This window comes from Geotrypetes seraphini, chromosome 4 (genome assembly GCF_902459505.1).
Source record: "Geotrypetes seraphini chromosome 4, aGeoSer1.1, whole genome shotgun sequence".
Classification (NCBI taxonomy): Eukaryota; Metazoa; Chordata; class Amphibia; order Gymnophiona; family Dermophiidae; genus Geotrypetes; species Geotrypetes seraphini.
In genome coordinates, this window is record NC_047087.1 from 130,703,195 (window position 1) to 130,729,954 (window position 26,760).

The window sequence follows — 26,760 nt, forward strand, 5'->3', positions numbered from 1 at the left end:
CAACCTGTCCTTATTTACTAATCTACAAAGTCAGAGTCATGGCGGCATCAGTAGCTTTCCTTAGATCTACTCCTATTGAGGAAATCTGCAAAGCTGCCACTTTGTCCTCGGTTAGAGTTAGAGTATCCATTTGTAACAGAATTGAATGCAAGATACGTCTATATTAGCATTCACTTATTAAGCAGTTAAATTACAGAATAGATTCCTTTTTTGAGCAAAGATCAGTGTCTAGTTACAATTTTATATAGGAAATATTTGAAAGCTTTTTTGTTTCAAAAAATATATTTTAAGTTCAAGTTCAAGTTTAATCGTTCTTGATAAATCGCCTATTTAGATTACTAGGCGATGTACAATAATAATAACATTAATTAATAAAAATAAAACAGATAAATGTTAGTGTTACAATCCAAACAAAAATTTGTGATTAGTTAAAATATGAACAAACTGAACAGAATAGTGCAGACAAGACTTTACAATAAACTTGTGGATCACTTACACGACATGTGAGGTTAACATGGGGAATAGTTACAATTTTGATAGAGTAGAAGAAAGAACATAAAGGGTAAGCACAAAAAAAAAAAGGGTTGATCTTCACTAATTTGAGAAATTTAAGATTGTAATTAAAAAATCACTAAGTTTTTAGCAGTCCTGAGATCCATACGCGTCTTTAAAAAGGAAAGTTTTTAATGTTTTTTTAAACAGTGTTAAATCGTTTAGTTCTCTGATGTACTGTGGCAAAAGATTCCAAGAATGCGGTGCCATAACTGAAAACATGTCGTGTCTTCTAACTAAAATGTACATAAGATGTGGTGGTTTGCTTGGGAATTAGTTATACTTCCTATTTAAACTAGGAATGCCTAGTCTCTTGCTTGTATCCTGCATTGAAATGTACAAGGCATATGCAAATATTGTTAATGATTTGGTTGTCAATTTACCAAGGTTTCCTTGGCTACTGGGATAAGAGTAGACAAACATCTGTGGAGGCCTTGTGAGACTAGAAGGCTGGGCATCCAAATGACAGATGAAATTTAATATGGACAAGGGCAAAGTGATGGCATGCAGGGAAGAATAAACCTAATTATAGCTAAATGATTCTAGATTCCATATGATCATGGGTATTAAGTTGAAGTCTTCGGCTCAGGATGTGACAGCAGCCCCAAATCAAACAGAATGTTAGGAATTCTTAAGAAAGAAACAAAAATCACAATTCCCCTTTATTGTTCCATGTTGTGACTACATCTTGAGTACAGTGTGCAATTTTGGTCGATGCATATCAGAAAACTAAACTAACTAAACCTTAAGTTTATATACCGCATCATCTCCACGGATGTTGTGGAGGTCGGCACGGTTTACAAGAACTTAAAATATAGGAAGAGAAGGAAAAAAAGGTTTACATGAACTTATATATAGAAGAGAAGAGTAAGGGGGGATAGAATTACATTTTAGTGAAAAGCCAGGTTTCATTTTAGTGAAAATTGGAGGGAGCCCAGGTTCCCCAGCGGGGTAGTAAGGTCGTTCCAAAGACCTGTGATTCTGAAGAAAAGATATGATAGAATGAGAAATGGTATGGAGAAAGGTGACCCACCATAAAATTAAAAAGTAGTACATTTTAAAACAAATAGGAGAAAATATGTTTCCACTGAATAGACTCTGGAACTCATTTCTAATTGATATTGTAAAACAATGTACCTGGATTTTTAAAAAAGGTTTGGATAAATTCCTCTATGAAATGTTCAAAATTTTTTATTAAAGTAGACCTGGAGATATAGAGGGGCAAAATCAAAAAAAGCATCTAAGTCCCCTTTTGGCCTAAGTCCCTAAACGTTCAAGCCAGAAGCAGGGAAAGTGTCCATAATCAAAACATACGTCCATGTTTTGATTATGGCCTTCCTCTGCCTAAACGCCCAATCTCCACTACGTCTAAAAGTACCCCTATAGCACGTTTACACTTTTTAACCATAATGAAAAAAAAACACAAAACGTCCAACAGAAGGGCTTTTAGGCGAAGGAGGAGCCAGTCCTTCGCCTAAAAGCTGGATTCTGTAACCGGTGTCTGTCAAAAACAACACCGGTTACAGAATCCTCCCCCCCCCCAACAACGATCCAGGCAGGAGGGTGCCCAAGCCCTCCTGCCATGTCAAACCGTGACCACCCTCCCGATGATATCGGGGCAAGAGGGAGCCCAAGCCCTCTTGCCCCAGGCACCCGCGGCACCCCCAACTCGTTCGGGCCAGGAGGAAGCCCAAGCCCTCCTGGCCCAGGCGACCCCCCCCCTACCTCCACCCCCACTACAGTATGGGCAGGAGGGATCCCAGGCCCTCCTGCCCTCGACACACCCCCACCCCCCCAACGTCCGCCCCCCCCCCAAGAACCCCTGATCGGCCCCCCCAGCTGACCCGCGACCCCCCCCGGCCGACCCCATGACCCCCCCACCCCACCCCCCTTCCCCGTACCTATTTTAGGTTGGCCGGACAGACGGGTGCCAAACCCGGGTGGGCCCATGTGCCTAAGGCCACGCCTATAGGAGGGGCCTAAGGCTCCTGGGCCTATTCTGATTGGCCCAGGCATCTTAGGCCCCACCAGGAGGCGGGGCTTTGGTGCCCCTAGGCCAATCCAGCCCCATTCTTCATTGAGCTGCATGCCGGATGGACGGGTTTGGCACCCGTCTGTCCGGCCAACCTAAAATAGGTACAGGGAAGGGGGAGTGGAGTGTGGGGTCGTGGGGTCAGCTGGGAGGGCCGATTGGGGGTTCTTGGGGGGGCGGACGTTGGGGGTGAGGGGTGCGTCGAGGGCAGGAGGGCCTGGGATCCCTCCTGCCCATACTGTAGTGGGGGTGGGGGTAGGGGAGTCGCCTGGGCCAGGAGGGCTTGGGCTCCATCCTGGCCCGAATGAGTCGGGGGTGCCGCGGGTGCCTGGGGCAAGAGGGCTTGGGCTCCCTCTTGCCCTGATGTTATCGGAGGGGTCGCGGCTTCAACAGGGCAAGAGGGCTTGGACTCCCTCTTGCCCCGATATCGTCGGGATGGGGGGGTCGCGGTTTGACATGGCAGGAGGGCTTGGGCACCCTCCTGCCTGAATCGTTGTTGGGGGGGGGAGGATTCTGTAACCGGTGTTGTTTGTAACCAGTTACAGAATCCAGCTTTTAGGCGAAGGACTGGCTCCACGTAGTGGAGATTGGGCGTTTAGGCAGAGGAAGGCCATAATCAAAACATGGACGTATGTTTTGGTTATGGACACTTTCCCTGCTTCTGGGTTGAACGTTTAGGGACTTGGGCCAAAAGGGGACTTAGACGTTTTTTTTTATTTTGCCCCTCACATCTTTAGTTTCAACCAAAACTTAATGTGAGGCTGAAATGACTGCTCATTTTCAGCCAAATCTAAAAACAAAAAATGGCCTGGCCCTACCTCCCTACCTTACCAAGAAAAAGCCCCTTCTGGACAATTCTTCTGATTGCAGGACCTGTCCCAGACACCCCACCCCTTCTGGTGGCAGGCCCCCTCTGAGCCTACCTTTATGTTGGTATGGTAGTGAGCACAGGAGGGGCCTTAAGTGCCTGAGCCAATCAGGGCCTTAGGCCCTCTCTCTTGCGCATCCAGCCAGCCAGTCTTCATGAAGAAGGCAGGGGGTCATCGTGGAGGGGGGGGGCACCAGTGGCGGGAGTGGGCATCCCTCCTGCTGCCGGGGAGGGTGTCAGGAGGTTGTGCAACAGCAGCAGGAGGGAAGGAGTGGGCATCTCTCCTGCTGCTGGTGGGGGTGTCAAGGGGTTGTATGGCAGCAAGAGGGAGTGGGCATTCTTCCCACTTCCAGGGGGGTGTCAGGGATTTGTGCGATGGTGGTGGTGGGAAGGAGTGGGCAACCCTCCTGCTGCAGGGCGGTGGGGGGGGGGGAGGTGGAGGGGTGTCAGGGGGTTATGTGACAGTGGCTGCAGTGGAAGGTGGCAAACAGAATGGCTGCTAACCATCCTGAAGGAGACTAAAGGCAATTATTACAGTTACAGTTATTTTATTTGATAGACTGCCATTTTTAACAAAAAAGTCAAATCAAAGCAGTTTACAATAAATAAAAACAATCGGCTATATTTAAAATGCAAACATAACGAGGGAAATGTACACAGACCAATTAACCGACCTAGGCACAAGAGGACAAAAAGTACAGAAAAGATTTACAATATCTTAACGGAAAAACCAAACAGGATAGGAACAAGAGGGTAGGATACGGAAAGAATATGAAGTAAGAAAAGTAAAGATAAGCATAAGACGGTGACTTCCTGATCACAAGTAGTGAGAAAAAGTAATAAGGAAAATGACTACCAAGTCAGAATTAATGAGAAAAAGTTGCAAAGATAATGATTCCCTAGTCACAAGTTACAGAGGAGCAGAGAGTTGCAATTTCAACAAATATTCAGTACAGGAGGAGGGAGAAAGATACCTCAGAACGGGTACAAACAAATTATTATCATTTTTTTTTTTACTTCATCAAGATTTACAAAGACTAGGGGCTCCTTTTACAAAGGTGTGCTAGCGTTTTTAGTGCACGCACCAGATTAGCGGGCCATAGCTGGAAAACTACCGCCTGCTCAAGAGGAGGCGGTAGCGGCTAGCGCATGGTATTCCGCGCGTTAAGGCCCTAACGCACCTTTGTAAAAGGAGCCCTCGGAGACCCTCAGTGAAGTTATAGAGTAATACTTTGAAAACCAATAGGAGGAAATATTTTTTTCACTCGGAGAATAGTTAAGCTCTGGAATGCGTTGCCAGAGGATGTGGTAAGAGCGGTTAATATAGTTGGTTTTAAAAAAAGGTTTGGATAAGTCCATAAACTGCTGTTGAAACAGACTTAGGAGAAGCCACTGCTTGCTCTGGATCAGTGTCATGGAATGCTGCTACTATTTAGGTTTTTGCCGGGTACTTTTGACCTGGATTAGAAACATAGAAAAATGATGGCAGAAAAGGGCCACGGCCCATCCAGTCTGCCCACACTAATGACCCACCCCCTAACTACGCCCATGAAGTGATCCCACATGCCAATCCCATCTTTTCTTAAAGTCCGGCACGCTGCTGGCCTCAATTACCTGTTGCGGAAGATTATTCCAGCGATCAACCACCCTTTCGGTAAAGAAATATTTTCTGGTGTCACCATGGAATTTCCCTCCCCTGATTCTCAACGGATGCCCTCTGGTTGCCGTGGGTCCTTTAAGAAAAAAGAGTTCTTCTTCTGCTTTGATACGGCCCGTGACATATTTGAACGTCTCGATCATGTCTCCTCTCTCTCTGCGTTCCTCAAGTGAGTATAGCTGTAACTTGCCCAGCCGTTCCTCATACGGAAGGTTCTTGAGTCCTGCGACCATCCTGGTGGCCATACGCTGAACAGATTCAACCCTCAGCACATCCTTTGGGAAATGTGGTCTCCAGAATTGGATTGGCCTCCATGAAGACATATTACTGGGCTAGATGAACCATTGGTCCAATCCAGGAAGGCAGTTCTTATGTTTTTATATTGGGTGTGTCTTTGATACTTTTTGCAACTATTTTACGTTGTGTTTATGGATTCATTGTTTTCATATTTTTTTATTTTGGAGTATTATTATAGTACCTGCCTAGAACATTGGTCTGAATTAATAAACAGTTTTTTAGGGAGACCCCCTTTGACTAGTTTCATGAGTTTGGCTACAGACACTCTAGAATTTGTTTGAGTAGTTGCCTCTGGGGCCAACGCTCAGCCCCATCATCTGAGAGGATCACGACAACAGCATGGACATTATCTACTTTTTGAAATCCTGCCAGGCATTTTTGATCCATTTTGGCTGCTGTTGGAAACAGGATACTGGGCTTCATAGACCTTTGGTCTGACCCTGTCTTGAAATTCTCTAGATTTTCTGATGAATTCAGTTTTCTTGGGGTAATGAGCAAGAGCCCTTTTATATGCAGTCCAGAGTGTGGAGAAAGGTACGCATGGATTTGTATGAGATTTAAGCAAAACGTAAGGAGCACCATTTCCTCATTTGCATGAAAAGAAAGGCTACCTTTAGAAAGAACTTTGAATGATAATAGAGTAGTTGTTCCCCATATTTCAAAGGCTCATCTTGCTTCGACTAGAAATTGTGCATTTTTTAAAATTTAGTCACAATATTATGGAATAGTTTGCCTGTAAAATTGAGAAAGGAAGAATTTTTTCAAAATTTCAAGACATTTAAAGGCATATTTTTTCAACTGGCCTTTTCAAATTCATGAGATGAATTCGGAACTGCAGTCTCTGCATTTATATAATTTTTAAACTTGTATTAATTAATTAATTAGTTTTAATTTTATGTATTAATTTGGATGTTATAGGATATTATGTTTTAGAAATGTTATTTTTTCTTCTTATCTTTTTCTTTTCTATTTAAATTGAGTTCTTTTCATAATTTTGATTGTTATATTGTAAACCGCTTTGATCCTATTCAGTATATGAGATTTTAATAAACACAAACATTTACCCCCCTCTTCTACGAAACCGCGCTAGAGATTTTTAGCGCAGAGAGCCGCACTGAATGGCCCGCGCTGCTCCCGACGCTCATTGAGTTCTTAAGAGCAACGGGAGCAGCACGGGCCATTCAACGCGGCTTTATGCGCTAAAAAAACGCTAGCACGGTTTCGTAGAAGAGGGGGTTAATCTAGCCCAGTACCAACCAAGCTTTTTGAACAGTGGGCATTCTGACTTAGCACAGCTTATCGCATCAGCTTCTGTTGTTTAGTATAGCAGTTGATTTTACTCTCGGTATTTATTTTTATTTTCTTTTTAGCATGGAAATGTCAGAAGTTAAACTGCTGTGCTAAACAGCAGTGTGGCAATATGCATAAGGCAACCAAACAAGGATATTTCTAGAATAAACACCAAGCGATGAAGGCAAAACTATGTTAAATGGATTTTTCTGCTAGACCTCAAACACCCAAGGTACTACTTTATATTTCTATTCATACACTTACTGGGATAGTGTTTTCATCATTGGTCTTAGCAAATAGCATGTGCAACAAAAAAGTTTTAATCTTTTTTTATGAATTGATTTTCTCTTCCGGCTCTGCATAAATTATAAAGTGCATAGAATGCTATAAAGTGCTATAGAGTGCTGTGAAGGAAAGGCAGAGTGCAGTGCTAATAACAATAGCGGTTTGGGCTCAAAGTTAGAGTTTTCTTAATTAAAAATGATGGTGTCTGTATTAAAGGAGGCATAGCCCCTGACGAAACTAGGAGTGAAACGGTTGGGCAGCCGTCGGGCATAAAGATAAGTGCCTTTCCTTCACAGCACTCTATAGCACTTTATAGCACTCTGTGCACTTTATAATTTATGCAGAGCCGGAAGAGAAAATCAATTCATAAAAAAAGATTAAAACTTTTTTGTTGCACATGCTATTTGCTAAGACCAATGATGAAAACATCACCCCAGTAAGGGTACGAATAGAAATATAAAGTAGTACCTTGGGTGTTTGAGGTCTAGCAGAAAAATCCATTTAATATGCAAAAGGCCAAACACTTAATTGCTCCCATTTTGTACAAAAAATTTTTTGCCACCATTTTGGCACAGTGGTTTACTCCCATCGTAGTGCTGAATCTTCACTTCACCTCAGGGCTGGAGTCCTTCATCTCAGAAGACCCTATTCAGTCACGATCCCTGATGGCCCAAGTTGACCAACACCCCTTCCCCACCCACATTGGGATCAAGAGGTGGAAGCAACGTCCATGTTTTTCCTGCCTCCTGTGCTGGCATTTTCCAAAATGATGGCACCTGACTCCTAGCACCATTAGGGATCAGGTTGCCCAATGAGAGATCACTTCCTATATTGGGTAAACTGAACCTTAGAAGGGCATTTGGCTAGGGGTCAGGCAGCGCCATCTCAAAAGATGACAACAGGAAGAAGACACTGCCACTGGACACCTCTCTGGGACCACGTTAGTACTTTTGGTCCACAGGTAGTGCTACACCACTGGATGCTCTAAGAATGGGTACACTCAGGGGGTGGGGGAAGAGAAATCTTTTTGCTTTTATTTGGCAATTTGTCTCTTAATGGTGCATCAAGATGGCAGTGCTGGATGCAGGGCGAATGGACATTATCCAAACTACACCTCCAGGAATGACTACACATATACCCCTGGATTCTACAGTTTATAGGTCACCCGACACTGGTGCAGAAATATGGGCATAGATCACAGATTTATTTTTTTATTTAAGGTATTTATATACTGCCTATCAAAAGTTATCTAAGCGGCTTACAGTCAGGTACTCAAGCATTTTCCCTATCTGTCCTAGTGGGCTCACAATCTCTCTAATGTACCTGGGGCAGTGGAGGATTGAGTGACTTGCCCAGGGTCACAAGGAGCAGCATGGGTTTGAACCCACGACTTCAGGGAGCTGAGGCTGTTGCTCTAACTACTACACTACGCCTTCCTTCTTTAGATGCGAGCATAAATTAATTAGTTAATGAGCCATTAACAATAACTGGTGTTATTTGGTTGTCATTTGGGTTTACCTGCAGATCTGCCCTGCACCCTAATCTATAAAATGTATGCCCCCACTACTCAAAAGGGGACATAGTCACAGGAGGGGCAGTCCCAGAAATTAGGTGTGACGTTATAGAATAAGTTCATTTATATGCCTAATTGTCATTAGCTGCGCATCAGCATTTATACCAGGTTTCAGCAGGTGTAAGTGCAAATGCCCAAAATTAAGCGCAAGATCCATGCTAATATAGTATTCTGTCAATGCTCATACTCTTAAACAAGTCAGAAGTTTAGAAAGGGTCATTTACATGCATGAAATTGACTTTTATAATATTACCCCTAACATGTGAGTCTCTTCCTTTTTGCAATTCCAAATGGCCAGCTTTAACCATGACCGCCAGAATCCCTAACGGAAAACAAGGTCTGAAAAATTTTCACCAGTACGTCTTTGTTTACTTTTTTTTCAGCTGAACGTTCTAGTTGACACCGGGAGCAGTAATTTTGCAGTAGCTGGCGCACCAGACCCTGATATAACAACCTATTTTGATACAACAAAGTAAGTATTGCGTCACAAAGCCCAACACATGTTTCTAACGAATCAAGCCACCCAAGGCTTTCAATGCAGGTTCAATAAGAATGAGAATAGTCTGCTAGATGCAGTACACTAGGGTTTGCATTGCACTTTTCATTCAGCCATCACATGATTTATTTATTTTTATGTATTTATTTACCACCTATCAAAGTTATCTAAGTGGTTTACAATCAGGTACTAAAGCATTTTCCCAATCTGTCCTGGTGGGCTCACAATTAGACAAATTTTTGCCCATCCCCATGGGAACTCATTTTCCCGTCCCGTCCCGTCCCGGTGAGTTCTTTTCCTGTCCCCGCCCCATTCCTGCAAACGCCATCCTCATCTGCACAAGCCTCAAACACTTTAAAACCATAAGTGTTCGAGGCTTGTGTAGTTAAGGAAGAGCTTACAGGAATGGGGCAGAGACAGGGACAAAACTTGCAGGGATGGGACAGGGAAATTGAGTTCCTGGGGGGACGGAGACAAATTTGTCCCCATGTCATTCTTTACTAACAATCTCTAATATACCTGGGGCAATGGAGGATTGAGTGACTTGCCCTGGGTCACAAGGAACAGTGTGGGATTTGATCCCACAGCCGCAGGGTGCTGAGGCTGTTGCTCTAATCACTATATCATCCTTTCCTGCATGCTAAGAACATGTGGATCAGAAGCAAAGCATGTGGAGTTAGTACTGTATACAGTGGTGCCTCACACAACGAACTTAATTCGTTCCAGGAGCAAGTTTGTTATGCGAAAAGTTCGTTATGTGAAACGCGTTAAGAGCAGTGACTAACGACTGCCTGCAGTGCCTGTGGGGAAGGATGCAATACATCGGCAGCGATCGTGGAAGCTCGGGCGACTTCGTTGTGTGAAACGAAGTTCGTTGTACGAATCAAGACATGAAGTTCGTTGTGTGCAGCGTTCGCTGTGCGAGGCGTTCGTTATGCGAGGCACCACTGTATCAAACTTTTGACTCTGACTCTGATTTCTCTGTCTTTCTAGTCTGACTCTGACTCCTACTGATATTAGGCTTTAAATTTTTTGTTCTGGGTCTAAATACTGGTAAATATAAATTTAGATCCAGGAAAACAAAATGTATACATATAAGTATAAAATGATACATTTTACCATATATTATAATATTGTAAATTTTCTGTTTTGAAGCTGGAGTTGGAGTCAGTACATTTTTACCATCTCTGACTTTGACTCTACCCAAAATTACTTTGAACTCCATGATTCTGACTTCACAGCCCTGATCAGAAGAACAAGTATTATCAAACTTGGCTCACTAAAGCACAGAGAGGTAAAGTGACGCAAAAAGTAGCAAAGTCTTAAAACGTTAGCAGAAGGAGGCAGAACATGCCAGTTCTGTACGTAACTTTATCAATTATGCTGCATGCATAGGCGTCGGAATGGGGATGACCACTGGGGCCATGGCCTCTCCAAAAATTGATGCCACCCTTTTCCTGGTGTTGTACTTTAAATCTTTAGGGCAGCCACCCCGGAACCCTTTATTCTGCTGCCGGGGGTAGGCCTGCTTGTTGATGCAGCGCAGCGGCTGACCCGAAGATTTAAAGTACAATGCCAGGAGGAGGTAGGCGGTGGAGTCGGGAGCTGGTGATGGGCCATGCCACAGTATTCCACTGGGGCTAAGGCGGAGCTCCTGGGCCCCCCCAAACCTATGGCTGCATGGTCTTCTGACATCTTCATTCAGTAAACTTAGCCAAATAAACTCTCCTGCTCCTGGCAGCTGGAGAAGTGCTTAAGCACATCATCTCCTGCTGCTGGTCCAAATCATGCTGCTTTTGTCCCAAGATGTGGCCTGGCAGCAGGAGATGATGCACTTCAAACTTTTCTTCAGCTGCCAGGAGGAGGAGGAGGGGGGATGGTGTTGGTTAATTTTATTGAATGAAAATGTTGGGAGGCTTTGTAGCTATACTGTTAACTACTGCTCTGCTTCCTTCTTTGCAGTGTGGCAGTCATTGGCCACTTCTTAACTGGGCCCTTCTAACACTGCAGTGCCTGTTTGGGTGGTATTTACACCACTGGATATAATTAAGGTGATATAGAGCCATGTAGAACCAGGATTTGGCTAACCTGAATTTTCTGTGACTGGAGATCAAATAATGGATTTGGGATTTGATGCGTATGTCCATCACCTTCACAGATTATCCACTTAAGAAGATAATTATAATAGACATATGGGAGAATTAGAGATATAATTAACTTCCTTGGGTTGTGACTGATAGACATACAATTTTCTTTGTGTGTGTATGTGGCGGGGGAGGTGTCTGTGAATGTGCCTATATAAAAAGCAAGTATTTTTTTTTATACGGAATTGAAAGAAATGGATCCCTTTTAGGGAGTACTTGAGAGAGAAGAGGAGGTGATAAAAGATTTGTGGGGGCTAAAGGTTAATGATATTCCTGTGTGGGGGTGCATGTTCAGCTGTATGTGGGAGGGGGCAGATGTATGTGAGGTTCACAATAGTTAAAACATAAGCAAACTGTAAGAAATTACAGGAGGTCTGTGTAAAACTGGATACATGGGGGCTGATATTCAAAGTGATTTAAGTGGTCTAATGCTGCTGAATATCGGCTCTGACTGACCCAAATAGAGTGGGTCGGTCAGGGGCGGTGCTGGGAAGGAGCTGGAGCATATGCGGGAACAGGTGATATTCAACCAGGACCCGCATAAGATAAGTGGGCTCAAAAGATATCCTAAATTCAGCTGCTTATCCTGTGTGGGCCAGCTGAATATCAGGCCGGGGCTCGCATAAGTATTTTTGGTATTTTATATATCCTCCCCCCCGAACCCACAATTTTTCCAATTCCCCTCCCAACCCCCCACCAGGCCAACAACCCAAGACCTACCTAAATACCTAGTGGTCCAGTGGGAGAGGGGACACTGGGGACAGCGATGCATCCCCCTTGCTCTTGCCCCTTAGCCCGGTGCCTCCAAAATGGCTGCTGTGACCTCTTGTAGGCTGAATATTGGCTGGGCCCACATAAGCTCTGGCAGCCTGCCCTCCTAGACTTAGCCTCCAATATTCAGTGTTGGTGCCTAGACATGACCCAACACTGAATATTGAGGGTTAAATCAGCTGATGACGATTAACGTTTAAAAAATGCTAACCACCGCCGGCTGAATATCAGGGGATTGGTATCTAAATGGAAGATGAAATTCACACCAGCAACTGCAAAGTGATAACACACAGTGAAAAATAATACTAAATCTAGGTATGCAATGCTGAATTTCACACTAGGATTTACTGCAAAGGAAAGAATTTTGAAGTCATTGTGAACGAAACACCTTGTAGTACTTTATACATTTTTAATACTAAGAGTACTAATATATGGGATGAGTGTGTATATAGGGAGTTAGGATCTTTGGCCCTGATTCTGTATAGGACGCCCAGGAGAGGTGTCCTATAAAGAATCGGTCCTACACTAACCCCCAATTCTGTAATCGGCGTCCATGGTACAGTTGCCTAGCCTGGGCCAATCAGGTCTTAGGATTAGTGGGGATGGGCGGACCCGCTATGCCTAAGGCCTGATTGGTCCAGGCTTCTAGAGCCTGGGCCAATCAGGCCTTAGATTTAGCAGGGATGGGCCAGGAAGGGGCGGGCCCATCTCATTTCCACGAGGCGGGCCCATCGGCTGGACGGCAGCAAGACCCGTCCAGCCGACCAACATGTAAAGGTTAGTTGGGGGAGGGAGGGGTCGTCGGGCTTTCCGGCAGGAGGATTGGGCATCCTCCTGCCAATTACCAGTTTGGGGGGAGGGGGGCTCCAGGGGGGTTCCGGCAGGAGGATTGGGCATCCTCCTGTCGGCAATTACCAGTTTGGGGGGAGGGGGGTTCCAGGGGGGTTCCGGCAGGAGGATTGGGCATCCTCCTGTTGGCGATGGGACAGGTGGCCGCGACCGCGGCCTCTATACTTATTGCAGCAGGGAGATCTCTTACTGCCATAAGTATAGCGGCCACGTCTACTTAAAATATAGATCAGCATTTTGCTGGCCTACATTTTAAGCGTCTCTTCCTCTACTAGGGAGATGCGTAGGGCCGCCTAGGTTCGCCTAAGGCCCGCCTAAGGCCCTTAGGCGAGCTTAGGCGTCTTGCGGGCCTCCCTAGGCTCCCGGAGGCGTCTTCAATATAGGCGGCCTGCCTGGGGAGCATTTTTTTAAAAAAACGTGCATCCCGATTGGCTGATTAGACAGCTGTAGGACGCTTACAGCTGCCTAAAATCGGGACGCACTTTGGAGAATCAGGGCCTTTGTGTGTTTGGATTGCTGTTATATGTGTGGGGGAAGGGCTATGGGTGTAAAAGTGTAAGTTGGAGGTTTGTGTGTAGATATAGGTAGTAGATATAGGCAGTGGCGTACCAAGGGGGAGGGTCGGTCCACCCTGGGTGCACGCCTTGGAGGGGTGCACAACCGGCCATGTCCAGGTCCTCCTGACCTTCCTTTTCCCCAGTCCGCGCCTGCAATCTTACCTCCCCGCTGCTGCTGCTAATCGTCAACAAGAATTCTTCTTTCCGACGTCAATTCTGATGTCGGAGAGGACGTTCTGGGCAAGCCAATCACTGTCTGGCTGGCCCAGAACGTCCTCTCCGATGTCAGAATTGACGTCGGAAAGAAGACTTATTGTCAGCGATTAGCAGCAGCAGCGGGGAGGTAAGATTGCAGGCGCGGACCGGGGGAAGGAAGGAGAGAGGTGCTTTTTTTTTTCCGCGGCAGAGAGGGAAGGATGTAGGCAGGCAAGCTGGCTGGCTTTAGCGTGGCAGGGAGGGAGGGAGATAGGTAGGCAGACAGGCAGGCTGGCTTTGGGGGTGGACAAAATCTGGAAGGTAGTGGGGGGACATAAGAAGGAGGCACTGGGGGCACTAAGGACATGGGAAGGGGGCACTGGGGGCATTATGGACACAGGAAGGAGGCACTGGGGCACTATGGACACAGGAAGGAGGCACTGGGGGCACTATGGACACAGGACAGAGGCACTGGGGGCACTAAGGACACGGGAAGGAGGCACTGGGGGCACTAAGGACATGGGAAGGAAGGAGGGAGGGAATAGAAAGGGACAATTGTTGGGCCTGAGTGCAGAAAGAAAGAAATGAAAGAAAGGATACACAGTCAATTAATAGATGTCCCCTTTTGATGAAAAAAATAAATGGTCATGTTACCTCTGACTTACTTTCTCTGCAGCAGAGTCGGCAGCCGTGCTGTGGTGCAGGAAGGTCCCACGATGACTCGTTTGCTGGCTCTGCTCTGGAAGAAGTAAGTTACGTCGGAAGGGGTGGACCCGGCAGACGCAGTCATTGCGGGACTTTGCCACAACTCCCTGCGTCTGCTGGGTCCACCCCCTCCGACTTAACTTACTTCTTCCAGAGCAGAGCCAGCAGAAAAGTCATCGCGGGACCTTCCTGCATGCGGCTGCTGAGTCCGCTCCAGAGCAAATACGTCGGAGTGGGGTGGACTGGCAGTCGGCAGCTACTGTCATTGTGGGACCTTGCTGCATGAAGGGAGAGAAGGGAGCAGGATTGCTGGAATGGAAGAGTGATGGAGGGAAAGAAAGGGGGCACGGTGATATGGAAGGGTGGTGCTGATGGAATTGATGTACAGAGAAAGGGGAGAGACATAAGGGGGAAGGATATTGGAGGGAAAGAAAGGGGACAGATGCTGATTGAAGAGGGGTGGATGGTGAGAGAAAGGGCAGACATTGGATGGTAGTGGGGAGCCTATGTTGGATGGAAGTGCAGATGGGAGAGATAAGGGAGCAAATGCAGGAAGGAAATGGGAGGAGATAAAGAGGGGAGCAGATGCTGGATGGAAGTGGACAGAGAGAGGAGAAGGTACATGGAAGGGTTGGAGAAAAAGGGTACATGATAGAAGGAGGGGATAAATAAAAGGAGGGCACATGATGGGGAGAAAAGGATTGAGTTAGGGAAACACTGGAGGAGTGAGGGAAAGAGGTGGCAAGCTTTAGGTAGGCAGTAAAAAAGGACATTGATGAGAGAGTAGTAAGAACGTAATCTAGACAGATGCAGAAAATAAATTGAAAAGGAAAATGAGGGAAAAAAGGGAAAGGGATTGCAGAGGAGAGGTATGGGAGAGGAGAGAGATGCCAGACCAATGGGGTGAAATGAGAGATGGAAGGGGGAGGCAAACAGTTTTTGGAAGGGGCATAGAAGGAGAGAAGATGCCATATAGGGGAAGAGAGACGGCAGACAGTGGATGGAAGGAAGAGAGTTACAAGAATATGAGGAAAGCAGAAACCACAGAAGACATAGGTAGAAAAAAATTTTCTATTTATTTATTCCTTTAGGAGACATGTGTCACTGTTTCTGTGGTGAACTCTATGCAGAGTCCTGCTTCTTACTGGTTCAATTTAACCTTTGTCTATGTATTTCTATTTTATCCCCCCTTTTACAAAACTGTGGAGCGTTTTTTAGCACCAGCTCAGAATTCTATGAGCGTCAGAGCTGTTACCACCGTGGCTAAAATCCACACTACAGTTTTGTAAAAGAGAGAGGGGTTAGTTTGTGATTACATATTCTATACTGGGTGGTGTGGGGCTGTGAGCAGAGTGGGCAGGGCTGGGGCTGAACAAGGCGGTGCCATGTGCCTTCTTTTCTTTTCTTTTTTACAGACGAAAACTGGTAACCTTAGTCCCACCCCCAAAATCCTGACTCCTCCTAAATTTAAATACATATATTTTCTGACATTTTGGCCAGGCAACTGTATGTCTAGTATCTGTGTGGTAGCCAGAATTTTTTTAAAAAAATGCACTTGAGTGATTAGCATTAGGTACTGACCATGCAAGTGCTTTTCAATACTGATCTCAATGTGCCATTAAAATTAACCTCCCTAGTTATGATTCCAGCAACTCTAAGTGTCCTGAATAGTCCTTCACATAATGCTATGTGGCCTTTTAAGTACATATATAATATAAGTAAGTACATATATAATACATATATACATATATATATGTATATAATGTATTATATATGTCTATTTTAATTTCCCGTTCTCTGCAGTGAATATCATAAACCTTTCTAGTCACTCTAGACATGTTAAAAATTCTATTCTCCTTTTTAATTCCAAGTGCTCTCATCTTAATTGGCTTGAGTGACAGTCTAAGCACTGGATATATGATCTCACTAGACCTTTCCCATGAAGAATTTGCAGCAATACACTTAACCCAAGGCCAGCTAGACACAGTGGATCTGTGAAAAGTGAGGGGATTGTTACAAACCAAGGACAGCCTTTCAGTTGCAGCTGGCCCTTTAATCTCTTCTGCTGATAAATTGTCCTAAAGTCCTTGAAGAGAAACTGGACTTTCAGTTGTTTCGGATCTTGACAAGAGGTCTATTTTTTGAAAGCAGATCACATGAGCTGGCCGGTTTGCCTGCAGGCCACAGTACTGTATGCTGTGGCTCCAGGGATCCAAGCTTGAATCTCTCTGATTGTCATGACCAGTTAGGGCTGGGTGCTATAGTCCAAGGTGAACTGAGGCCCCAATGCACAAAAGATTTCTGTGCTAGTAAGGCTTGTTAAAGCTGACTTACTGGCACGGAAACCCTCCTCCCAATGCACAAAAGGGTTCTCCTTGGCTTCTACCGATCCTCATAGTAGCAACCAAGAACACTATGCAAATGCATTGCAAGAAGCTAATTAGTATTTAAATGAGTTCTCCTTATGATGTACTAACGGGAACACCCCACCTCAGCACCGAAAAATCTGTGCCTAAATTTTCCAGCAGCTTTGGACCTGCCACTAGCAGTTGTGTATGTGCTGTGTGCTCACACAACACACGGACAACATCTGCATCCTAAAAAAAAAAAAGGAGAACATCTGGATGAGGAGGGAGCCACTTATAAGGAGAGAAAGAAAGGACTGAGCCCACTGGTGACAGAGAAAGTACCTGCATATACTATGTACAACTCTGCTTATATCTAGTAGCACTATAGAAATGATAAATAGTAATTATTTCAGAACCCCCATTCCCCCCAAGACTATTTTGGGATCAGGAAGAAAGAGGTGAGAGAAGGGGATGAAAAATGAGAGAGCTGCTTATGACAGACAGCTTCTGATTGCTACTGAGCTGATCGCTTCAGCTGTCCTCCTCTTACTGAATCGCAGATAAATGAGTAGAATTACTTTAGACCAGAGGTCTCAAACTCAAACCCTTTGCAGGGCCACACTTTGGATTTGTAGGTATTTGTAGGGCCTCAGAAAAAAATAGTTAATATCTTATTAAAGAAATGACAATTTTACATGAGGTAAAACTCTAAAGTTGAAAGGGGATAGATTCCGTACAAACGTAAGGAAGTTCTTCTTCACCCAGAGAGTGGTAGAAAGCTGGAACGCTCTTCCAGAGGTTGTTATAGGGGAAAACACCCTCCAGGGATCCAAGACAAAGTTAGCCAAGTTCCTGCTGAAAAACAACGTACGCAGGTAAAGCTGGTCTCAGTTAGGGCACTGGTCTTTTACCTAAGTGCCGCTGCGGGAGCGGACTGCTGGGCGGCAATTCTTATAGTTTATAAATCTTTCCTTTTGGCTAAGTCTTAATAATAATATTGTAATTTATAGCTAAAGGGCCATATGATCAAGAAACTGTTTTACTTTTGTGATTATGATAAACATACCAAGGGCCTCAAAATAGTACCTGGCGGGCCAAATGTGGCCTCCGGGCCGCGAGTTTGAGACCATTGCTTTAGACCTAGTTCAGTGTAAGGGTGCATACTAGGACTTCTAGGCAAATGCTTGTTTAATTTGGGCAGGACTGAATTTATTCATTCATTCAATTTTCTTTACCGTTCTCCCAGGGAAGCTCAGAACGGTTTACATGAATTTATTTATGTATTCAAGCATTCTTCTCTGTCTGTCCTGGTGGTCTCACAATCTATCTAATGAATTAAGACCAAAGCCCACTGTTTGCCTTTGTCATTCAGGTAGTGTAAGGAAGACATGGCCCAGTTGTTAGAGTCATGGACTGGAAGCCTGGGAAGCCATCATTACAGTTCTGCTTTTTCTAAGTAACATTCTTGATGATCTCAGTCAAATTACCCTATCTCTCCCCCTCCCCCCATTTATTTGATAAGTTTCTGCCTCAAGGAGCTTCTAATGTGTGAATATGTATAGCACTGAATATATTTATTATTGTTTTATTATTTATTAGGCTTTATTTGCCATCTTTTTGAACAAATTTACCCAGAGTAGTAAGTGAACAGCAAATATAACTTCTGACATAGTGGAACATATGCAAAAAAAAAAAAAAAAGTCTAAGTCCAACTTGGACGTTTCTAGCTGAACGTCCCAAGCTGAAGGTACATAAATGGCCCTTTTCAAATGGCATACTGCTGGACGTCCAAATATAATTATTATTTTTTTTTTTTAATTGTCTACTTAGACGTCCTGGCCACCGGGATGTCTAGGCCACCAGAATGTCCAGGGGCGTAGTAAGGTGGGGGTGGGGACACGGTCCACCCTAGGCGCCATCATAGTAGGGACACCCCGCTGATGTCATTTCCGGGTGCTGCGCATAGGAAGTGACGTCAGAGGTCGAGCCGACATGGTCATGAGGAACACGTTGAAGTTGCAGCACCCCACCTCCTGTCTGTCCACCCACTCCTCCCCCGCTGTGCTCAGAGTCGAATCGGTTCAGCGGATGGCCAGCAGGATGATCTCGGGGCTCAAGGGTCTCTCGTACGGAGAGACTAAACAAATTGCAGCTCTACACTCTAGAGGAACGTAGGGAGAGGGGAGACATGATTGAGACATTTAAATACATCACAGGACGTATCGAGGTGGAAGATGATATCTTCCTTCTCAAAGAACCCTCGGTCACAAGAGGGCATCCGTTCAAACTCAGGGGCGGGAAATTTCATGGCGACATCAGGAAGTATTTCTTCACAGAAAGAGTGGTTGACCGTTGGAATAAGCTTCCAGTACAGGTGATTAAGGCCAGCAGCGTGCTGGACTTTAAGCATAAATGGGATGCCTATGTGGGATCCCTACAAGGGTCGAACTAAAGAATTGGTCACTAGGTATAGACTTAAGAGGATGGGTCAGTAGTGTGGGCAGACTTGATGGGCTATAGCCCTTTTCTGCCGTCATCTTTCTATGTTTCTATGTGTAGGCGTCCCCTTCCCTTCCCCCGTACCTCTAGTTGTTCAACACTGCGAGCAACATTGTCAGCGTGCTCCTTGCAACCACGTCGGCTCCCGCTGATGTCACTTCTGGGGGCCGTGCATGGGAAGTGACATCGGTGGGAGAGCTGAGGTTGCGAGGAGCATGTTGAAGTTGTTGTTCGTGGTGGTGAACAACTAGCGGTACGGGGGAAAAGGAGGGGGCGTAAGGGGCAGGGGGGTCAGGGTTTGAGCAGGGGGGGATGGAGACGAAGGCAGGGGAGGGGCACCTCTCACCCTTGCTATGCCACTGAGAACGTCTAACTTTATGCCCCATTTTCAATCAGAAAAACATTCAGGTAGAAAATGCCCTAATCCTGATCATTTGGACATGAGTAGAGCCAACATAGTAATAGACTGGCCACTTAGATATCCCGCAGAGCAATGGGACTCCTTAGAGGGCACTACAGTGAACTTCACATAAAGGGTGCTAGCTGCGTATCTCACCATAACCCTCAAAAAAACTACTATACCCTCCTGTGTACCACCCCAATAACACTTATGGCTGTAGGTGGCACCTATATGGCAGTATAGTAGGGTTTGGTTGGGTTCACACATTCTTCCATAAATGTAGTGATTAGAATGGCTTATGGGCCTGGGTCCTACTTTCTATGGTTCATTAGCCCACCCACCAGGCTACTTAAGATACCTGTGTGCAGCTGCACTAGGCTTCCCCATACCAGATGGTGCTGTTCTTATTGTTGTGTGGTGGAAAGGGGTCAGTGAACATTAGGGGGAGGGGTGTCTTACCTTGATGCATGCAGTAGTCATCTGGGCAGTTTGGGCACCTTTGTGGAATTAGACCCTTCTAAAATGGGTCTAGTTCCAAATGTATAAATTCCATCGAGGATGTCTTGCAAAATGTTTGATTATCACTGCAAGATGTCATGTCTAACCTGCCCTTGAGACCGCCCAAAGCCCACCCATAGCACACCTCCCATAGCACACCACCATATCGTGCTTTGGATGTACAGAGGCTGGGACACCTTGCTAGATGTGCAGAAATACGGTTTCAATTACCGGCACTTGGACATCCTGGTGATTAGGACATCCAAATGCCGATTTAGGATGCTTTATGGATGTCTATGTTATTTGATTATGAGCCTGATAGGCAATAATTGCCACAGTAAAGATATTCAAATAACAGTACATGTTATAGCATAATATGGTACTTACAATGCTTATTTGTCTTTTAGGCATGCTTCTGAGATATTATTTTAAGAGTGCACATATACTTTCACACAAATTTATACCTTCATTAGGGGTAAATTTATGCCTGTACTCTGAAGATAATTTTATAACAGCTCACCTAAGTTGAAGGGCCTAGTAAAGTGCCTATTTTATGATGCTTATGTGCTTTTCATAATTTCAGCTACATGGTGACTGCATATATTGTATTTCCACCAGCTCAGAAAAAGATATAAATGTGCATGGATGAAGTACCTTTGTAGGTGTACATTTTATAACCTAGGTGTGTGCATCACGGCTCTGCCCAAACTCTTCCCCCAAACATGCCTATATGTGTTCTCTTAGGCTTCCATGGCTGGCGTCATGACTGTTGCAGTTGTCTGGGTCTCATCACGTCTGGGTAGGAAGAACCCTGAAGAAAGGGTACTGGACAGCTGCAACAATAGTATCTATAAGTGGCTTGTGTACAAGTATGAAATATTTGTGATCATGTGTACTTGTATGCATGGGGTAATTTTATAAAATCAACAAACTGTACCAAACTCCCTCCACAATTACAATTATAGTGTAAAATTCTTTTTTCAAATATTTAATCTTATAGAGGGGGGGGGTGGCATCATTGAGCCCAATGAGTCTCCAAAAATGGCTCTGGTCTTATCTTCAGCTTTAAAAACCTCTCCTAGAGGTATAAACACTTGCAGGGAAGTTGGAAAGAATTTCAAAAGACATACTCTGCCTGCTTCCCTCTTTATTTGCCTGTAGTTTATAGTTACTCTGAGTAAAATTGAGATACTGCATGTTTAATGCGGTTTAAAAAGAATACTATTTCCTCTTGTATGAGCACCACTCAAAAAGTGTGTGTGTGTGGGGGGGGGGCAGTAGGAGCTCTTTTGAACACAGCAGAGAAGAACCACTTGTTGTCTACCAGCTGCCTCTCGTAATTCTGTTACTGATAATAATAATAATGATAATCTTTATTCTTGTATACCGCCCAACCATAAGTTCCAAGCAGTTCCACCCAGTGGCTACCCTCTCTCCCTGCTTCCATCTATCATTTGCCCCTCTCTCCTTCCCACTTACATTCAGCATGTGCCCTCTCTCTCCTTCCCACATCCATTTGGTATCTGCTCCATGTTCATCAATCATGTGCCCTCCTCCCCATGCCCATCTTGCATGTGCCCCCCTTCTCCCCATGTCCATCCTTCATGTTACAACCTCTTCTCCCCAAGTCCATCCTACATGTTATCCCCTTTTCTCCCCATGTCTATCCTACATGTGCTTCCCTTTCCTTCTCATGTCCATCCTGCATGTGCCCTCCTCTTCTCCCCATGTCTATCCTGCATGTGCCCCCCTCTCCTCCCCATGTCCATCCTGCATGTGCCTTCCCACATCCATTTAGTATCTGCCCTTTGTTCATCCAGCATGTACCTCCCTCTCTTCCCCATATCTATCCTGCATGTGCTTCCCTCTCCTCCCCATGTCTATCCTGCATGTGCTTCCCTCTCTTCCCCACTTCTTTTCTCAAACCAGCACTGGTAAAAAAAAAAAAAAAAGAAATTCAGAGGGTCACATTGTACTTACCTGTGACTGCCGACTCTGCCATGGAAAAAGAAGTGACATCAAGGAGACAGGGCGGCAGCAGCGGGTAAGTAAAATACAGCTGTCCAATTTTCTTTTGGGACAGTAGCAGTGACAGCGGCAGCGATCCAGCTCCCCACTGACATGGGAATGGTTCCCGTTCCCACAGCACTACTACAGAATGGTCCACGGCATCCCGGGGGTGGGGGGGGGGTTCTGCAGCTTTCCTCATTACCACAGTAATTACTGCAGTAACCACAGTATTACCATGGTAATGGTTCCTGCATCACTCTCTGCTTGTGATCTGGTTTGGCCACTGTTGGAAACAGGATACTAGCCTTGATGGATTTTTGATCTGTCCCATTATGGCAACTCTTATTTTTTAATGTCAGACTGTTTTTGCTATTCACATAAGCCAGAACAGTATATCCCAAATCAGTACCCCCTTGCTAGTCAGATTTTCAGGATATCCACAATGAATAAATATGAAAGAGATTTCAATACAATGGAGGCAGTGTTTCCAACAGTGGCCAACCCAGATCACAAGTACCTGGCAAGATCCCAAAGAATAAAACAGATGTTATGCTGCTTATCCAAGAATAAGCAGTAGTTATTCCATGTTCATCTTAACAATGGTTTATGAACTTTTCTTTTAGGAAATTCTTTTAGGAAATTATCCAAACCTTTTTAAAACTCTGCTAAGCTACCAGATTTCACCACATTCTCTGGCATCGAATTCCAAAATTAATTACACGAGTGAATAAATATCTTCTCTGGTTTGTTTTAAATATACTACTGAGTAGCTTCATTGCATACCCCCTAGTCCTAGAGTAGACAAGTGATTCACATCTACCAGTTTCACTCCATTCAGTATTATATAGACTTCTATCATATTATCCTTGAGCTGTTTTTTCTCCAAGCTGAAGAGGCCTAGCCGCTTTAGCCTTTTCTCATAGGGAAGTCATTGTATCATTTTTGTCGCCTACCTTTTCTAATTCCGCTATATCTTTTTTGAGAATTGCACACAGTATTCGAGGTTTGGGTCTGGTATAAAGGAACAAATGGGAATGTACCTCATGACATTTATCTACTTATCTTATTCTCAGTGATGTCATTAGCTCGTGGCCATTTGTTTCTAGGAACTGAGGTTTGGGAAGGTATAATGAAGGGGTGGTGCTGGTATCTTCAGAACCACAGACAAGTTGTCTTTTTAGGTTCAACATATGCAAATTAGTGGGATTCTGAGCTTCTGCCAATATGTTTATTTGATATCCTGAAAACCTTGGGGAAGGGGGAAGAGAGAAAGTGTTCTTGATGGTCATAATAAATAAAGCTAAGGTGGGAAGAGAAGGATATTTGTTCTGATTGGTCACTGGTGATTTAATTATTTTTAATCACCTTTTAATCAAAGTGATTTATGACTAAAAGCTGATTAAATTTAAATACTGAACACAATATAAGGCCCATATCTGTAACAGACCATATATCAAGCAAGCAGTGCAAGGGCTAGGGTGCGGAGTCCCAACATTGCACCACAGCAGCACCTAGTGGCCAGACTTAGTGCATTCACATGTTGCAGAGAGCTAGGCTCTGTGATCAGTGTTTCCTCTATACTATGCACAAGTTATATGTACAAATGGCTAGCAACTGCATGCACATTTTTGCTGGCTTTTTTATTGAGATCATCGGCTGATAACTTGCATTTAAAACTGTCAGCCTTAGCATTTTCAGTTGGCCTAAGCAATGTCAGCAAAGGCCTATGGGAGATCATATCATTCATGTCTAATTTTAGGGCATGTCATTGCAAACAGCCTAAATTAAAGGTAACAAAGGACCTTGGCACAGCTAAGAGGTGCGAATAGGTGTTAAGATGTGCTAAGATGTGTTAATGTCTGGTACTTAAGATGGACAGCTTAAAATATACAATATGTCCAGGTGCATGAGCTGGCACAGATAGCTAAGGTTAATCTGAAACCATTGTCAGAGGCATACTGGAAATTACATTTGACTCCAGTCTGTAAGGGACAGGTTTGTCCTCTATTCTTCTCCAGTCTCTCACACCTTACTCACCTTTCTTATCAATAAAACTAACCATTGTTTCAAATGGTTTACAAAAGATAGGAGCACTTAACTTCAATAGATTCTATTGAAGTTCAATAGATTCTATTTTTAGAATAAGACTCCAATCTATAAAAGCCCCCTCTCTGCATCGCCCCCCCCCCCCTCCTCCCCAGGTATCCCTGAAACATCACCTCTCTCTTGCTTTCTGTCTGGAACATCACCACCTTCTTCTCTGTCTTTCCTCTGAACTCTGTACAGCAGGGAAACTGCCTCTTCTCTCTCATTAATCATAATGCTTAATTGTAATCTTTATGAATCTTGCTATGCCAGGCAATCAGATCGCAGGAGGATAGCGAGGAACTCCAGAGAGACTTGTATCGGTTAGAGAAATGAGCAGAGCAATGGCAGATGAAGTTCAATGTGGAGAAATGCAAAGTAATGCATTTAGGCAGTAAGAATAAGGAACACGAGTATAGAATGTCAGGCGCAACTCTGGGTAAGAGCGAACAAGAAAAGGACCTGGGTGTACTGATAGATAGGACCCTGAAGCCGTCAGCACAATGTGCGGCGGCAGTAAAGAAAGCAAATAGGATGTTGGGCATGATAAAGAGGGGAATCACGAGTAGATCGGAGAGGGTCATAATGCCGCTTTATAGAGCAATGGTCAGACCCCACTTGGAATACTGCATCCAACATTGGTCCCCCAACCTAAAGAAGGATATAAAACTGCTGGAGAGGCGAGCAACAAAACTAGTAATGGGTATGGAGAAACTGGAATACGAAGATTGACTTACGAGACTGGGATTGTTCTCCCTTGAGACAAGGAGACTGCGACGGGATATGATCGAGATCTTCAAAATACTGAAAGGAATTGACAAAATAGAGCAGAAAAAACTATTTACATTGTCCAATTGGACACATACAAGAGGACACGAAATGAAGCTGAGGGGGGACAAATTCAAGACGAATATCAGGAAGTTCTGCTTCACGCAGAGAGTGGTGGGCACCTGAAATGCTCTCCCCGACGAGGTTATTGCGGAATCAACCGTCCTAGGATTTAAAAGCAAACTAGATGCACATCTCATTATGAGACCTAATATCGTTTAGTCAATGTATTTTCAATATCAAAAGGATTCCTCTCTCTATCTTTTGGGGCGTCAGACATGCCAATTGTTCGCCTCAATTTTTTGGCGGTACAACAGTCTTCTTCATTCGCCCACTTGCTGAAAATTTTTAACGTTTTTTTGTTGTTTTTAAAATTTTTATATATAAAGTGCTTTATTCTTTCATTTGTGCAGGGGACTTAATCTTGAAAAAGCCTTACGGCGAAACATGTCGATTTGACAGGTCCCTGACCCGATCTTACTAAGGAAACAACGCTTTTTAAGATAAGTTATTTCACTATAATTATTTATGAAAACATAAAGCATAAAGCACTTTATATATAAAGATTTAAAAAACAACAAAAAAACGTTAAAAATTTTCAGCAAGTGGACGAATGAAGAAGCCACAGCCATAGCCATTAAGACTGTTGTACCGCCAAAAAATTGAGGCGAACAATTGGCATGTCTGACGCCCCAAAAGATAGAGAGAGGAATCCTTTTGATATTGAAAATACATTGACTAAACGATATTAGGTATACTACACAGGTCAATGTAAAGGCGATTGACTGATATATTTACCATCTCATTATGAGAGGCATAGAAGGATATAGGTGACTACAAATTATGCCAGGTGTACACCTGGCAGGGCCTCCGCGTGTGCGGATCGCTGGACTTGATGGACCGAAGGTCTGATCCGGAGATGGCGCTTCTTATGTTCTTATGTTGCTTTTCTGAAATATTAAGCTTATTTCTGCACAATATATATATTCTTTATGCAAGCACTCTTAATGGTCTTTGTCAGTAATTTTACTTCCTACTGAATCTTCAACGAGGGTATTGAACCCGGGACCTGGTGGATTGTTAGGGCTCCTCAACATTACCCCTCCAAACCTTACATTTGGGGGGGCTAAACCTTACAAAAATGTTTTCCATGCACACAGGGGTCAGCAAAAATTAGAGTGAACAATAGGGCCCCTGGGTGAGCATAATCCCTGCAATGGTTTCCTAGATAAGAAAGAATAAAAAGCTCTAAGGGGAATATACAGGCAAGGAAAACTTTTCTTTCCAACCGCAGCCCAAAAGTCTTTGAATTGCAGCAAAGTGAGAAACCACTAGGCACCACATAATTTCTAAGACCTGCAATTTAAGCCCTGAACATTGGGGATTTTAACTTTTTCACTGAAGATAATGATAGATAAACAAAATGGCAATATATAAAGTTGGCATTGGTCTGGTAGAACTGGCTAGAGAAAGCACTTTCTAAAATAAATCATGCTTTTTAAAATATTAATTGTAAGTTTGTCTTCTGGATGGATAAAGCTAACTTCACCCCCCTAATATTCACTGTTTCTCTTCAGGTCAAGCACATACTACTCTCTCGACATCGATGTGAGTGTTCGGTATGCCCAGGGGAGCTGGGAAGGGGTCCTTGGTATGGATGTGATCACTGTGCATAAAGGTCTTGTTGACAACATCACCATCAACATTGCCACCATCTTGGAATCTGAGGATTTCTTCGTGCAGGGGACTAACTGGCAGGGAATCCTGGGGCTGGCATATAATACACTTTCCAAGGTATGGTGATTCTTCCTTAAAACAGAG

General features: G+C 44.2%; 1 protein-coding gene across 1 annotated transcript in view; it reads left to right on the forward strand.

Annotated features, from left to right (window-relative positions):
* The window catches only part of BACE2 (beta-secretase 2), a 162,836-nt gene that overhangs the window by 47,601 nt on the left and 88,475 nt on the right, over nucleotides 1-26,760 (forward strand). Inside the window, exons 2-3 of the mRNA XM_033943013.1 lie at nucleotides 8,938-9,026; nucleotides 26,517-26,733. Coding sequence (XP_033798904.1) covers nucleotides 8,938-9,026; nucleotides 26,517-26,733 — 306 coding nt within the window. The remainder of the gene's footprint in view (nucleotides 1-8,937; nucleotides 9,027-26,516; nucleotides 26,734-26,760) is intronic.